This window comes from Elephas maximus, chromosome 2 (assembly GCF_024166365.1).
Source record: "Elephas maximus indicus isolate mEleMax1 chromosome 2, mEleMax1 primary haplotype, whole genome shotgun sequence".
NCBI lineage: Eukaryota > Metazoa > Chordata > Mammalia > Proboscidea > Elephantidae > Elephas > Elephas maximus.
The window spans coordinates 64,922,927-64,937,289 of record NC_064820.1 but is presented as its reverse complement, the minus strand read 5'-3'; the positions used below and the strand labels follow the sequence as shown (position 1 = coordinate 64,937,289).

General features: G+C 35.6%; 1 protein-coding gene across 1 annotated transcript in view; it reads left to right on the top strand.

Annotated features, from left to right (window-relative positions):
- Positions 1–6,307, top strand: part of DEPDC1B (DEP domain containing 1B) — a 110,103-nt gene extending 103,796 nt beyond the window's left edge. Inside the window, exon 11 of the mRNA XM_049857614.1 lies at positions 6,084–6,307. Within this exon, the coding sequence (XP_049713571.1) occupies positions 6,084–6,245 (162 nt within the window). The 3' untranslated portion in view covers positions 6,246–6,307. The remainder of the gene's footprint in view (positions 1–6,083) is intronic.
- Positions 6,308–14,363: the final 8,056 nt, after the last annotated feature.

Below are 14,363 nucleotides of genomic sequence, written 5' to 3'. Positions count from 1 at the left end.
TCTAATTTATTCAGTTGCTTCACCAGCTTTCCATCTAACCAACTTCTTGGCCTTTGAGTACAGGGCAGATGACAACAGGAAATAGGCCACAGCGAGAAAAGCATGAATCATGTGTCTGTGCCCTAGCTGTCCGCATCTACTGGCTCCAAAAGGCTTACCTAAGCCTTGGTCAGGAAGTGATTCTGGTCCCCTGGAAAATTCATGCTACGCAGTGGTTTCTAAGAGTCTGCTAGTTAGTATATTAGTGTGGTGGTTAAAAGCATGGACTCTGATTGTCTGAGTTTGAAATCCCCTCCCTTTCACTATGTACCAGCTGTGTGACCTTGGACAGGTCACTTCACCTCTTAGTACCTCAGTTTTCTCATCTATAAAAGGCAGAAAATCCACCCAACTCCTCACTTATCAACATGGCTAGGTTCCAAAAACCAGGTTGTTATCTGAAAATCGGTATTATGCTAAAATGGAGGATGACTACCTCGAATCACATAATGAAGGATGACTACATCATTACATAATTGCCAAATTACATCATTACATAACTGCTAAATTACGTCATTACATAACTGTCAAACCACTGGCCAGCCAACTTGGAAAATAATCTTAACCATCACTGCAAGTGTTACTCTCACCTTGTACCTCAACATTCATTACTGCCAGACATACACTGTTAATGCATGAAATAGTCAGATAGTAGATTTTTTATTATTGTCAAACATATAAAATGTCAGATAAAGAGGTAGTCAATAACTGAGGAATAGGTATAGTTGTACTCCCTAGGTTGGTGGGAGGATTGAACGCAACCTGTGTAGAAACTGCCTGAAATACAGTAAGTACTAAGTATGTTTTAGTTTCCACTAATGCTGCTGATGCTGTTACTACTACTACTTTGTATTAGTATTACATTACTACTACTACTACTATTCATGAGGTGAAGTTACGTTGTTGCAAACACAATCTCAAGCTCTCCATCAGTAAAAAGTTGACCCAAAAGAGGTTCAGTGGTAAGGTCAGATTTAGCCAATAAAAATACAGGACGCCCAGTCACATTTGAATTTCAGATAGATAAGAGATAATTTTGTAGTGTAAGCATGTCCGAGGCACCATTTGGGGCTTACTCTAGAACATCAACTGTTGTTTACCTGGAATTCAAATCACAGGTCATGGTGAATTACTCTTTGCTTGACCTTGGCTCTGTGCTCTCAACTCATAGCTGGTAGGAAGACACTGCTTTTTTTTTTTTTTTAATAATACTCTCTTGTCTTCTGTGAACGTTTACACAGCAAATTCGGTTCCCATTTGATAATTTCTATACAAATTGTTCACTGATGTTAGTTACTTCTTCACAATGTGTCAACATTCTTTTTAAATCTGTTCTAGTTGTTCTGTTTCCAGTACTCTAGTTTCCCTAACTCTTAATCTTCTCATCTTTGCTTTAGAGTAAGTGCTGACCTTTTAGTCTCATATAGATGGTTGTTTTTTAAATGGAGCATCACAGTCATGAATAATATACTTTATTTTGTGTGCCAATTTGTGATTTCATTAAAAGGTGACCTCAGGGGATAATTTTGATTCAATATTTAAAAAGTATCTCAGGGCAGTAATCTCAGGGAGTCCTCCAGTCTCAACTGATCCAGTAAGTCTGCACTTTTTAAGAATTTAAGCTCCATTTTGTGTTTTTCTCCCATTCTATCAGGGCCCATCTATTGCAGCCCTGATCAGAATGGTCAATAGTGGTAACCGGGCACCATCTAGTTTTTCTGGCCTCAGTGTAGATGACGCTGTGGCTCATGTAGACTATTAGCCCTGTAGACTAGTTTCTTCTCTGAGACTTTGATTTCCTTCTTTCTCTCTTTATCCTGATGAATAGAGAGCAATAGTTGTATCTCGGATAGCTGTTCACAAGCTTTTCAGGCCCCAGATACTACCCACCTCACTAAGATGCAGAACATGAACTTCGTGATCTCTATTGTGCCAGTTGATTGCCTAACACCCTAAGTTTTCAAACCCAGAAAACAAATCTCACAAGGTATTTGGCTACTTTTGAGAGGTATCTGTAACTGTGTCTTCTATGAAAAACATGCCTGTACACACATACTTGTATATACACGTACATATAGATACTTCAATCTATGCACACGTGTGTACACACTTTACCTATCCATAGACTTATATGCCTGTGCACATACATATGTATCATACACTCGTTTTTTTGGTTATCATTGGTGTTGTTGCCAAATTATATGTGTCATATTCTTTAGCACAAATATCCTTTTCTCTGTGGACTTCTTAGTGGCTTCATTTACTTTGATCAAGCTGTGCTCATTACACCCACATTTGGTGCTACTTTTCCTATCACCAAAAATAACAAGTATCTACAACCCAGACAGTGACTTTCCCTCCTCTAGCCACCCCATCTCTGGTAACTACCAATGAATATTGGTCTCTGTATATATGTATCTATTCTTGTCTTCTTATAACAGTGGGATTGTGCAATATTGTCCTTTAGTGACTGACTTTTTTCACTTAGTCTTATGTCTTCCAGATCCATTCACGGTATATGTTTCATGAGCTCATCATTGTTCTTTGTGGTTATATATTTCATTGCACGTATGTACCACATTTTGTTTATCCATTCATTTGTTGATGGACACTCAGATTGTTTCTTTCTTTCTTTCTTTTTTTTTTTTGCTATTGTGAATACGCTGCAATGAACGTAGGTGAGCATATGTCTGCTTCTCTTTTATTAAGTCTGTAGGGTATATACCTAAAAGTAGGATTGCTGGATCATAAGGTAGTTCTATTTCTAGTTTTTTGAGGAAGCACCATAATATTTTCCATAGTGGTTGTACTATTTTGTAATTCCACCAGCAGTGGATAAGGGTTCAAATCTCCCCAAAACCATGCCAGCATTTGTTGTTTTCTGTTTTTGTGATCAGTGCCATTTTTGCAGGGGTAACACAGTATCTCATTGTAGTTTTGGTCTGCATCTCTCTAATAGCTAATAACCGCAAGCATTTTTTATGTGTTTGTTGGCCACTTGAATAACCTGTTTTGTGAAGTGTCTGTTCATGTTCTTTTCCATTCTTTAATTGGATTGTTTGTCTTTTTGTTGTTTGATTGTTGAAGTTTTCTATATTTTTTTTTAAATAATTTTTATTGTGCTTTAAGTGAAAGTTCACAAGTCAATTCAGTCTGTCACATATAAGCTTATATACACCTTACTCCATACTCCCACTTACTCTCCCCCTAATGAGTCAGCCTGCTCCCTCCTTCCAGTCTCTCCTTTCATGACGGTTTTGCCAGTTTCTAACCCTCTCTACCCTTAAATCTCCCCTCCAGACAGGAGACGCCAACACAGTCTCAAGTGTCTACCTGATACAAGTAGCTCACTCTTCATCAGCATCTCTCTCCAACCCATTGTCCAGTCCCTTCCATGTCTGATGAGTTGTCTTCAGGAATGGTTCCTGTCCTGGGTCAACAGAAGGTTTGGGAACCATGACTGCCAGGATTCTTCTAGTCTCAGTCAGACCATTAAGTCTGGTCTTTTTATGAGAATTTGGGTCTGCATCCCACTGTTCTCCTGCTCCCTCAGGGGTTCTCTATTGTGCTCCCTGTCAGGGCAGTCATTCGTTGTGGCCGGGCACCATCTAGTTCTTCTGGTTTCATGATGATGTAGGTCTCTGGTTCATGTGGCCCTTTCTGTCTCTTGGGCTCATAGTTATCGTGTGACCTTGGTGTTCTTCATTCTCCTTTGATCCAGGTGGGTTGAGACTGATTGATGCATCTTAGATGGCCGCTTGTTAGCATTTAAGCCCCCAGACGCCACACTTCAAAGTGGGATGCAGAATGTTTTCATAATAGAATTATTTTGCCAATTGACTTAGAAGTCCCCTTAAGCCATAGTCCCCAAACCCCCGCCCTTGCTCCGCTGACCTTCAAAGCATTCAGTTTATCCCGGAAACTTCTTTGCTTTTGGTCCAGTCCAGTTGAGCTGACCTTCCATGTATTGAGTATTGTCCTTCCCTTCACCTGAAGTAGTTCTTATCTACTAACTAATCAGTAAATAACCCTTTCCTACCCTCTCTTCCTCCACCCTCATAACCACAAAAGAATGTGTTCTTCTCAGTTTATACTGTTTCTCAAGATCTTTTAATAGTGGTCTTACACAATATTTGTCCTTTTGCATCTGAATAATTTCACTCTGCATAATGCCTTCCAGGTTCCTCCATGTTATAAAATGTTTCACAGATTCCTCACTGTTCTTTATTGATAGGTAGTATTCCATTGTGTGAATATACCATAATTTATTTATCCATTTATCCATTGATGGACACCTTGGTTGCTTCCAGCTTTTTGCTATTGTAAACAGTGCTGCAATAGACATGGGTGTGCATATATCTGTTCGTGTAAAGGCTCTTATTTCTCTAGGGTATATTCCGAGGAGTGGGATTTCTGGGTTGTATGGTAGTTCTATTTCTAACTTTTTAAGAAAACGCCAGATGGATTTCCAAAGTGGTTGTCCCATTTTACATTCCCACCAGCAGTGTATAAGAGTTCCAATCTCTCCACAGCCTCGCCAACATTCATTTTGTGTTTTTTGGATTAATGCCAGCCTTGTTGGAGTGAGATGGAATCTCATCGTAGTTTTAATTTGCATTTCTTTAATGACTAATGATCGAGAGCATTTTCTCCTGTATCTGTTATAACCTGAATATCTTCTTTAGTGAAGTGCGTGTTCATATCCTTTGCCCACTTTTTGATTGGGTTGTTTGTCTTTTTGTGGTTGAGTTTTGACAGAATCATATGGATTTTAGAGATCAGGTGCTGGTCGGAGATGTCATAGCTGGAAATTTTTTCCCGATCTGTAGGTGATATTTTTACCCTTTTGGTGAAGTCTTTAGATGAGCATAGGTGTTTGATTTTTAGGAGCTCCCAGTTATCTGGTTTCTCTTCATCATTTTTAGTAATGTTTTGTATTCTCTTTATGCCTTATATATATATATTTTTTTATGCCTTATATTAGGGCTCCTAATGTTGTCCCTATTTTTTCTTTCATGATCTTTATCGTTTTAGTCTTTATGTTTAGGTCTTTGATCCACTTGGAGTTAGTTTTTGTGCATGGCGTGAGGCATGGGTACTTTGACCATTCTTAATCTAAGTATTGACCAAAGATCAGATAAATGATTTTGTTTTTAAAGACTTGATTGTACATAACTGGATTCCTGATCACATCATATATGTGTGTGTCTATACATATGTGTGCACACATACACACATATGTATATATTTATTCATACACAGAGTGTCAGAGTTTTGGACTCCCAATCGTATTTTTTTTCAGAGTAATTTTGGAGAAGACTTCAGTGGTGTGGATCAAAGGAAAAACATATTGCCTCTCTTAAAGCTTTTCATAAAGCAATATATATGAGAATGTTCTGTCTTCCACCTGGGCACAAGCTGGTGGGACTAAGTTGGGGAAGCAGGGAGATGATGAAATTAGTAGTTGGACTTAATTTTTTTTTTTTAAAGGTGTAGAACATGAGTTATTTGCAAGTCAGAGTACTTGTGAAGGTTTTTAAGTTGAGGTGTATTTATATTTGGAAGTGGGGGGAAATTTTAAGAAATATGCTTAAAAGGGGAACTTTATTTAAAGATAGGATCAAATTGAAGATGAATTTGGCCGATAGGAAGTAGAAGCAAATGATTTAAGAAAAGAAATGAGTTCGTGTTGAAGTGAATTTTATTGTGACCTGTGTTCTTATTGGAAACCCTGGCGGTGTAGTGGTTAAGAGGTACAGCTGCTAAACAACCAAACGATAGGCAGTTGAAATCCACCAGGTGCTCCTTGGAAACCATATGAGGCAGTTCTACTGTGTCCTGTAGGGTCGCTATGAGTTGGAATCACTCAACAGCAATGGGTTTGGTTTTTGTGTGTGTGTTCTTATTTGTACAATTTTCTGATTCAAAACAATGAACATTAAAACAGGAAAGTATGGGAAGATTAGAAATCTTATTTTAAAATTTGGTTGCCCTGTTTTATTGTTCCTTATCTGTCTTTTTAACTCTCTTGGACATTTTTTCAGTTTCAGAAATCCTATCCTGAAGTTTACCAGCAACGATTTCCTACGCCAGAAAGTGAAGCACTTCTGTTTCCTGAAAAACCCAAACCAAGACCACAGCTGCTGATGTGGGCACTAAAAATGCCTTTCCAACCATTTCAAAGAACTAGAAGTTTTCGGATGTAATTCTTCTACAGACTGTAGAGTCCTCTGTTGTTATTGCTGTTGTTTGAGTGATTGGATAGTTAGGGAAGGACTGTGATGGTAGAAGAAAGAATAGTGTAAAATATAAACTACTGAAATAAAAGATTATTGACTTGTAAAATATGTTGAGCCATTACCAGTATTTTTATAAAACAATGCTATTTTTAAAGTGTACAGATCCATTAAAAATGATGGGTCAAATGTATAGTGGCAATGTTAACATGTTCGTAATTGCTACAAAATTAAAGGTGATATATTTTCATCTTTTTATATGTTGCTGGTTTTCATGCTGTTTAATAAAAGGAGTTGTGTATATTCTTGTTACTGATGTTTTTGCTGTAATCGAGTCTTAAAAGTAGTGTATACACTTGAACAAGAAATACACTGGGTACTGTTACTGTGATGCTATTGACTTAATAGCCAAACGTGATTTCTGTTGTGTAAATTCTGTTTTCCAATGCTGTCCTTAATGTCCTGTATTGTGAATGGCTGTGTTTTTTGTTTTTTATGCAAATATGTTTGTTATTCTGATAGATTTTACTAAAGCTGGTTCTTTCATAACACCAGTATTAATTGGTGTTTACCTATAAGTGGAATAGATTTTTACCTGCCTGCAGTGATATAATTTTAGACTTGGCTAAAGATGGAAAGATGAATTGGATGATAAATTTCTGGGTTCTCTTAGAGCTGTTACTCTAAGTCATATATATATATATATATATATATATATATATATATATATATTTGTGTGTGTGTGAAAAACACAAATGGATTAAGTAAAACAAGGGTACTTCCCTTTAAAAATGTGTTTTCCCCAGCTTCTCCATCCTTTTGAAAGTAAATGGAATGTAAATAAATAAAACTGTTGTTCTTTTTAAAATATCGTATCTGTGAGGGTTTTTTTTTTTTTTTTTTTGGCATGTATTTAGCTTAGTCAGAGAGCGTCCTCCAATGCTAAACATTGTGGCCTTTGCCAATGTTCTCACATTAGTTGTTTCTTTTTATAATAAAATAAAAAGTGCGATTTGGGCATTTGTATTTGAACTGTAGGAGGGTGCTTTGTTGATTTCTCTTGCTTTGCCTTGCCCTTTTACAGAATGGTGGTGCACTTGGATTATGGAGCACCTGGATAGCTTCTTTTGAGAGCAATTACCCAAAAAGCTAAGAGTTAAAAAAAAAAAAAAAAAAGAGTAGCACTCACTAATTGGCTTGCTGGACCGATTTTTCCTTTCACTTGGCATCTGCTTCTCTTCTTTTATACAGCATGCTCCTACAGCTGACTCAGATTCTGCTTATTTAAAAATGGGGGGGGGGGGGGCGGAAGTATTGCCAGTGGTTCAGGCACCACTTTACTTTCCAAATATATAAACATATAATGTAATGGGAGATTTTACTGTTTCAGGGTTTATTCTTATACCTTGGCATTCTGTATAGAGCAAAGAATAAGTCACCTTCTGTGCTATTTGTCCTTCAGGGTAGAGTTTATTTTCCAGAGTCTTCCCTCTTATCGCATATCTTTGGAAGTATATGTAATTGTTTTCTTCTTTTTTCCTTAAGATTACTTTTTTTCTTGTGAAATATAATATACTTTTAGAGAGGCCATAAAATATTATTACCACCTCAGTGTGAAATTGATAGGTAGATAATTTCAAACAGCTTTCCAGAGTAGTACCAGTGAATACTTCATTAGCAGCCTGTGAGAGTTCCCTTTGCTTAACATCCTCACCACAATTGGTGTTGTCAGAGTTAGAAATTCTGTCAGTCTGATGGCTGTGTCATGAATGGTATCTCATTATGGTTTTACTTTGCATTTCCCTGATTATTAATGTGGTCAAACATATACTTTTTGAATTTTTCACTTTTGTGTAAATTTTAACATCGGCTTGTCAAGCCACACGTGCGCACGCACACACACACACACACCCTGTTGAAATTTTGATTCTGGTTGTATTGAATCTGTAAATCAATTTGGAGAGAATTACAATCTTTACAATATTAAGTTTTCCACTCCATGATCATGGTTTTTCCTTCCATTTATTTAGAGTTGAGGGAAAAAAAAAAAAAAAAAAAAAAAACCTGTAAGGGTTTTCAATTTTTTTTTCTGTTAAATTTATTCCTAGGTGTTTGATGGTTTTATAAAATGTTAGTATTAAAATTTTCAAATACATGCAAAAGTAAAAAGAATCGTAACCATCCCTCAGCTTCAATAGTTAACTGTTGAAGTTAATTATTAACAGCTTCAACAGTTATTTTTTGGCAGATAAATACCTTGATATTTAATCCTATTGTAAATGGTGTCTAAAAGATTACTTTTTTGTTGCATTTACTTAGTATAAAATTGATTTTCGTGTTCTGAATTTTGTATCCAACGACCTTGCTAGACTTTTCTATTAACTCTAGTGTGAATTTAGTTTAGTGTGACGCTTTGGATTTTCTACATCTACCTTATAATCTACAAACAATGACAGTTTTGGATCTTCCTTTCTGTAGTTGACAGCATCTAAAGTGATCTGCAAGGGTCTCCACCTACTAATATAAATGCCCTTGTGTAACCACCTCCCCTTGAGTGTGGGTTGGACCTAGTGACACACTTTCAACAAATAGGATACAGCAACAGTGATAGGATATCACTTTCAAGATGAGATTACAAAAAGACTCTGGTGTCCATCTTGTTTGCCTTCTCTCTTGCGTTCTCCCTCTTTTGCTTTGAGGGAAACCGACTGCCATGTTGTCCCTTCCAGCAGCCAGTTAGGACCTGAAGGCTACCAACAGCAACGTGAGTGATTTGTAAGAAGATACTTCCTCCTCAAATGACTGCAGCTCCAGCCAATACCTTGAATGCAGCCTTCTGAGAGACCCTGAGTCAGAGGACTCAGCTAAACTCTGCCTGAATTTCTGACCTACAGAAACTATGAGATAGTAAGTGTTTGTTGTTTTAAGCCACTAAACTCTGGTGTAATTTGTTATGGAGCAATAAATAATCAATACTTTTTCCAATCCTTATACCACTTGCTTCTTTTTTCCTTACTTCACTGGAGACCTCCATTGTATTGCTGAATAGAAGTAGGGATAGGGGCCCTCATTATCTTGTTCTTGATTTCAAAGGGAAGGCCGTCATTATCTTGTTCTTGATTTCAAAGGGAAAGCTTTTAGCATTAGGTTGTTGACACCTTTTATCATATTAAAAGAAGCTCTTCTATAAATAGATTGCTTAACATTTTTGTTTGCTTGTTTTAGGCATAAGTTGATGTTGGATTTTAATCAAATGCCTTTTCTGTATTCATTGAGGATTTAATAGGTTTCATCCTTTAATCCATCAATAGGAGTAAATGACATTAATTGATTTTCTAATATCAAACCAACCTTGCATTCTCGGGTGTAAGTCTAAGTCATGATGGGCTACCATCTCAATATAAGATTTTGTTTCTGATATTTAGTTTTTCAATTTATGTTCATGAGTAAAAAATTTCTTTTATTATTTTTATTACGTTTTTGATCAAGGTTATAAATTGAGCTGGAGAATAGCCCCTTTTTGTATTCTCCCAAAGATTTAGTGTAAGGTTGAAATTATTTCTTTCTTGAATCTTAAGTAGAAATCACTGGTGAAGTCATATGGAAATTTTCTACTTTTTGGTGCTGATTTTTAAAGTAATTACACCGAAGTCAGAAAAATGGTTTCTATAATTTCAGTGTTTGAAATTTGTTGAGACTTGTTGCATGGCCAATATATGGTCAAATTTTGTTAACGTTCTATGTACACTTGCAAAGAATATCAATTCTACAGTTGTTAGACACAGTTTTTTCCTTATCTCTCTAATCTTGTTTACATTGTTTATATTCTTTCTGATTTTATATTGTCTGGTTTCATATTAATTGCTGAGAGAATTATTATATCATCCCATTGAAATTCATTATGATTTCTTATATCTTCCTGGTAGACTGACCTTTGTATCATTATGAAATATTACGCTTTATCTCTAGTAATGATTTTCTTTGCAATTATTCTGTATTTCTTAGATGTGTCCATTATAAGGAGTGTATAAGTGTAATGATGTTTTACGGTCTTTGTTTTTAACTGTAATACTTAGATAATTTATATTTAATTACTTTTGAAAACCTGGTGGCATAGTGGTTAAGAGTTCATCTGCTAACCATGAAGTTGGCAGTTCAAATCCACCAGGTGCTTCTTGGAAACCCTATGGGGCAGTTCTGCTCTTGCTTTTATTCTTTAAAGGAATTTTCACTGGGTATACAATTCTAGCTTGATAGTTATTTTATTTCAGTATGTTGTAGTTCTCATTCCTTCATCAACTGGCTTCCATTTTTGCTGTTAAGTCAACTGCAAGTAAAATTGCCACTACTTTATAAAAAAAAAAAACTGCTTTATAGATAGTGTCTTTTTGGGGGCTGACTTCATTTAAGATTTTCTCTTTGTCTTTGGTGTTCTGTAGTTCACAGTGATGTAGCTAGGTGTGTACTTTCTAAAAAAACTTGTCCTGCTTAGTATTTGTTTGGCCTCTTGTATTAGGGGATTTGAGATCTTTAATTAGTTTAAATATTGCCCCTGTCATAATCTTGCCTCTAATTTTGAATCTCTAACTAATTTAAATATGTTAGACCTTCCAACTGTTTCCTCTAATTTTTAATCTCTCACGTAGCTTCCATATTTTTGTCTTTTTATGCTGCGCTGTGGATAATTTCTCTAGATCTTTCTTCCATTTTAGCACTTTTCAGATGTGTGTAAAAAAAAACCAGTGCCATCAAGTCCATTCTGACTCATAGCGACCCTATAGGACAGAGTAGAACTGCCCCATAGAGTTTCCAAGGAGTGCCTGGCGGATTCGAACTGACAACCCTTTGGTTAGCAGCCGTAGCACTTAACCACTAGGCCACCAGGTTTTCTTTTCACGTGTGTATAGTCACCTGTTAAATTCATATATTAGATTTTTAAAATTTCATGTCTTCTAGAAATTCTGTTTGGGACTTTTCAAATCTCTTTGGTCACTTTTTATGCTTTTCTACTGAGTACTTCTGTTTTAAAGCATGCTGTTTATTTCTCTAGTCATCGTAAATATAGTTTAATAATTTGTATCTAATAATAATGGAATTATTAGTCTTTGTAAGTCTGTTTCTTGCTCATTGTGCTTCAGTTCCTTCTGTGCTTGGTCACGACATTTAAAATTTGAGAAGACAGTGCTGTCTCCCAGAAGGCAGTGCTGGGCATCTACAGGCAGTACCATTATGGGACTACTTTAAAGTAAATTAAAAACTTAACCTTTTTGTAACATCCAGGTGGTAAGGATTTGCATTGCAAATCTGCTCCAGGGCTTATTTGTGACCATAACCCCTCAGGGATGATGTGCCCATCCCTCCTATTCGGCATCAAGGTAACCTTCCTCGCAGTTTCTGAAGATGAGGCAAATTCAATCCCTGGATAGTATGGTGGGGGGAAGGTCTCATATTAATTTTCCCCACCTCAGGTCGCCCATGATTTTAACCTGGCAAGTCTGTCAATTTGTTTCTTTAAGTAAAAAATAGTTATATTTCCCCATAGGGTTTATTCATTCATCTGCTACTTCCTATAATTGTCATTTTTGTGTGTATATACTTTTTCACCAAATTCACTACAAAGCGAACTACTAAGTTACTATTTTAAAACTCCCTGAAAAAATAAGCAAGTGAAAGTAATTTTTTTTACAATATGCTTTATTTTAACAGTTGAGCATGGTAAGGGTTATTTATTCATGATATTGTGCTTCGCAGAGTTTAGGAACATACTGAGCTGACTGGTACTTAGAAAAATCACAACCCCTAAAACACATATAAAATCATATCCAAAGAGTTTAAATCAAATTAAAATTTTTTGAATACTTAAAATTTGCCAGGCATTATGCTACACGCACTTTACATATTTATTTAATTTAATCCTCACTGTAGTTATAAGGTTGTTGTTGTTAGTTGATTCCAACTCATGGTGATCCCATGTGTGCAGAGTAGAACTGTTATCTCCATGTTACAGATCAGGAAGCAGGCTCAGTAACGTTTGGTAACTTCCCCAAGGCTACGTAGTTTGTGAGTAATATAGTTGGCAGTTACAACAAGCCTGTCTGACTGCAAGGTCCAGGCTCCTGACTACTACATTGTATGGTCTTCTAGTGGGTAGTGTTTTATGATTTTTACAAGGACTTTTCAGATACTTACATAAAAACTTATATGTTATTTTCTAAGCTTATTACCTCAAATTTCTTTTTGATTTGCAATTTTTTCATTGTTCTAACATAGCTTTGTCATATTCATTTCTAGTTTCTTTTGGTCACCTTCAACAAATATCCTCTGAAGATTTTTTTTATGGAGTTTCCTACAAATTCCCACAAAAAATGCTGCAACAGTGATGAACAAAAGCAAAGTGACACGCAATGGATCCAACCATATATTTGCTTCATTTTTAGGTATGATTGAAGGTATTGTTTTATTCTTAAATATAGTTGCTTTTATTTTAACTAAGACAAGTAGAAAATATCATAGGGATTATCATTACTCTGTGGGACTCTGATAAGGAACTTATCAAATGAGTGTCCCCTATAGAAAAAATTTTAAAAAAGAACACTACAGCAAATTTTCAAGGTTGAGGACAGTCAGTGTCTGAGGAAGGTGATGAAATTTACCCATTCATCATTCTGGTTTCTCACACATTTTTGTGTGCCTGCATCTGCCTTTAGGAAAGACTTATCTGGGAGCATAGCAAATTTAACGGACATATACATCATAACTTAGCACTTGTGTCACACAGCAGCTTGACTCTGATATTCCCACATCAATAAAAGAAGTTTTTGTACATTTTCATAGAAAATGTAGGTTTTAAAGAGCCAGCATTTATGAGCTGCTCATGTACAGAAACAGGAAATTAAATATTTCTGCATTTGGAATGTCACAAAAAATATTTTAACATGCTTAAAAAGAAGAATCATTTAAAGTGGCTCTTATTATGTGGTTGTGGCTGTATTAGTTAAATCCTATCTTCACTTTCATCCCAAGAACAACAATAACACAACAAAATAAAAATTTAAAAAAAACTCTAGACATTATGGCCTGGAGTAAAGTAAAATTGTTATCACCTACAAAAACCAGCAGTATGGAGAGATTCAACTCTACTTGTATCCATTATCATAGTATTTTCCTAAATCTGAAGTATACCACTTTAGAATGAGAAGTATGAAATCCTAATTTTAAGGTATTTGGGATCATTCTTGCATTTCCCTTCGTAAGACAACAAAGTCTGCAAAATAGTATAATACCTTGACATTACAGCTTAATGGATTTCCAGGCAAGCAAATTACTATAAAACACAAGTTATTATTATTGGCCCTTAAGGAAATTATTTGCTCCTGGGTACCCAAGTGATTTAAAAGTTGGGATCTCTCTGTTAGTAAACAGAGAGAATTTGTTAATTTGGATCAACTTGGAAATGTATTTATTATTTAGTTTTGAAGAACCATACATTGCCTGGAATAACTAGAGGATGTATTCACTAATTTAGTAGTAAAATGAGTGCCTTCTGATGGATTGTTTGTGTCAGTGCCTAGTTAACTTTAAGGTTCAAACTTTCAATTTGAGGAAATAAAATGGAAACAATGATGGGGCAATAGTGCACTTTTAAAATTTTTTAAAAATGTCACTTTCAGTTGTTTAGTGAAAAAAATTGTGTTGCTATATAGCTTTCATAATTTCCTAGTGAAGATAAGATTTAGTTTAAAAAATGCATTTACAATTTCACAAATTCCACCTTGAGAATTCTTAAGTGGATTGTTTACTTCATCTGAGGATCTAGAATAAATTATGTTTTCCTTAAAATGTCACCAACTGTGCCTATTTCAAAACAAAAAAATGATGTATATATTTGGTTAGGTCTACTCGCCAGAAGGAAAAGTATAGTAAAAGTAAAAGTAAAGGAGACAAAGTAAAGTACTATAATGAAATGTACAAAGAACTGGAGTTAGAAAAACGAAAGGGAAAAACATGCTGGGCATTTCTCAAACTGAAAGAACCAAAGAAAAAAATTCAAGCCTCGAGGTGCAATATTGAAGGATTCTATGTTCAAAA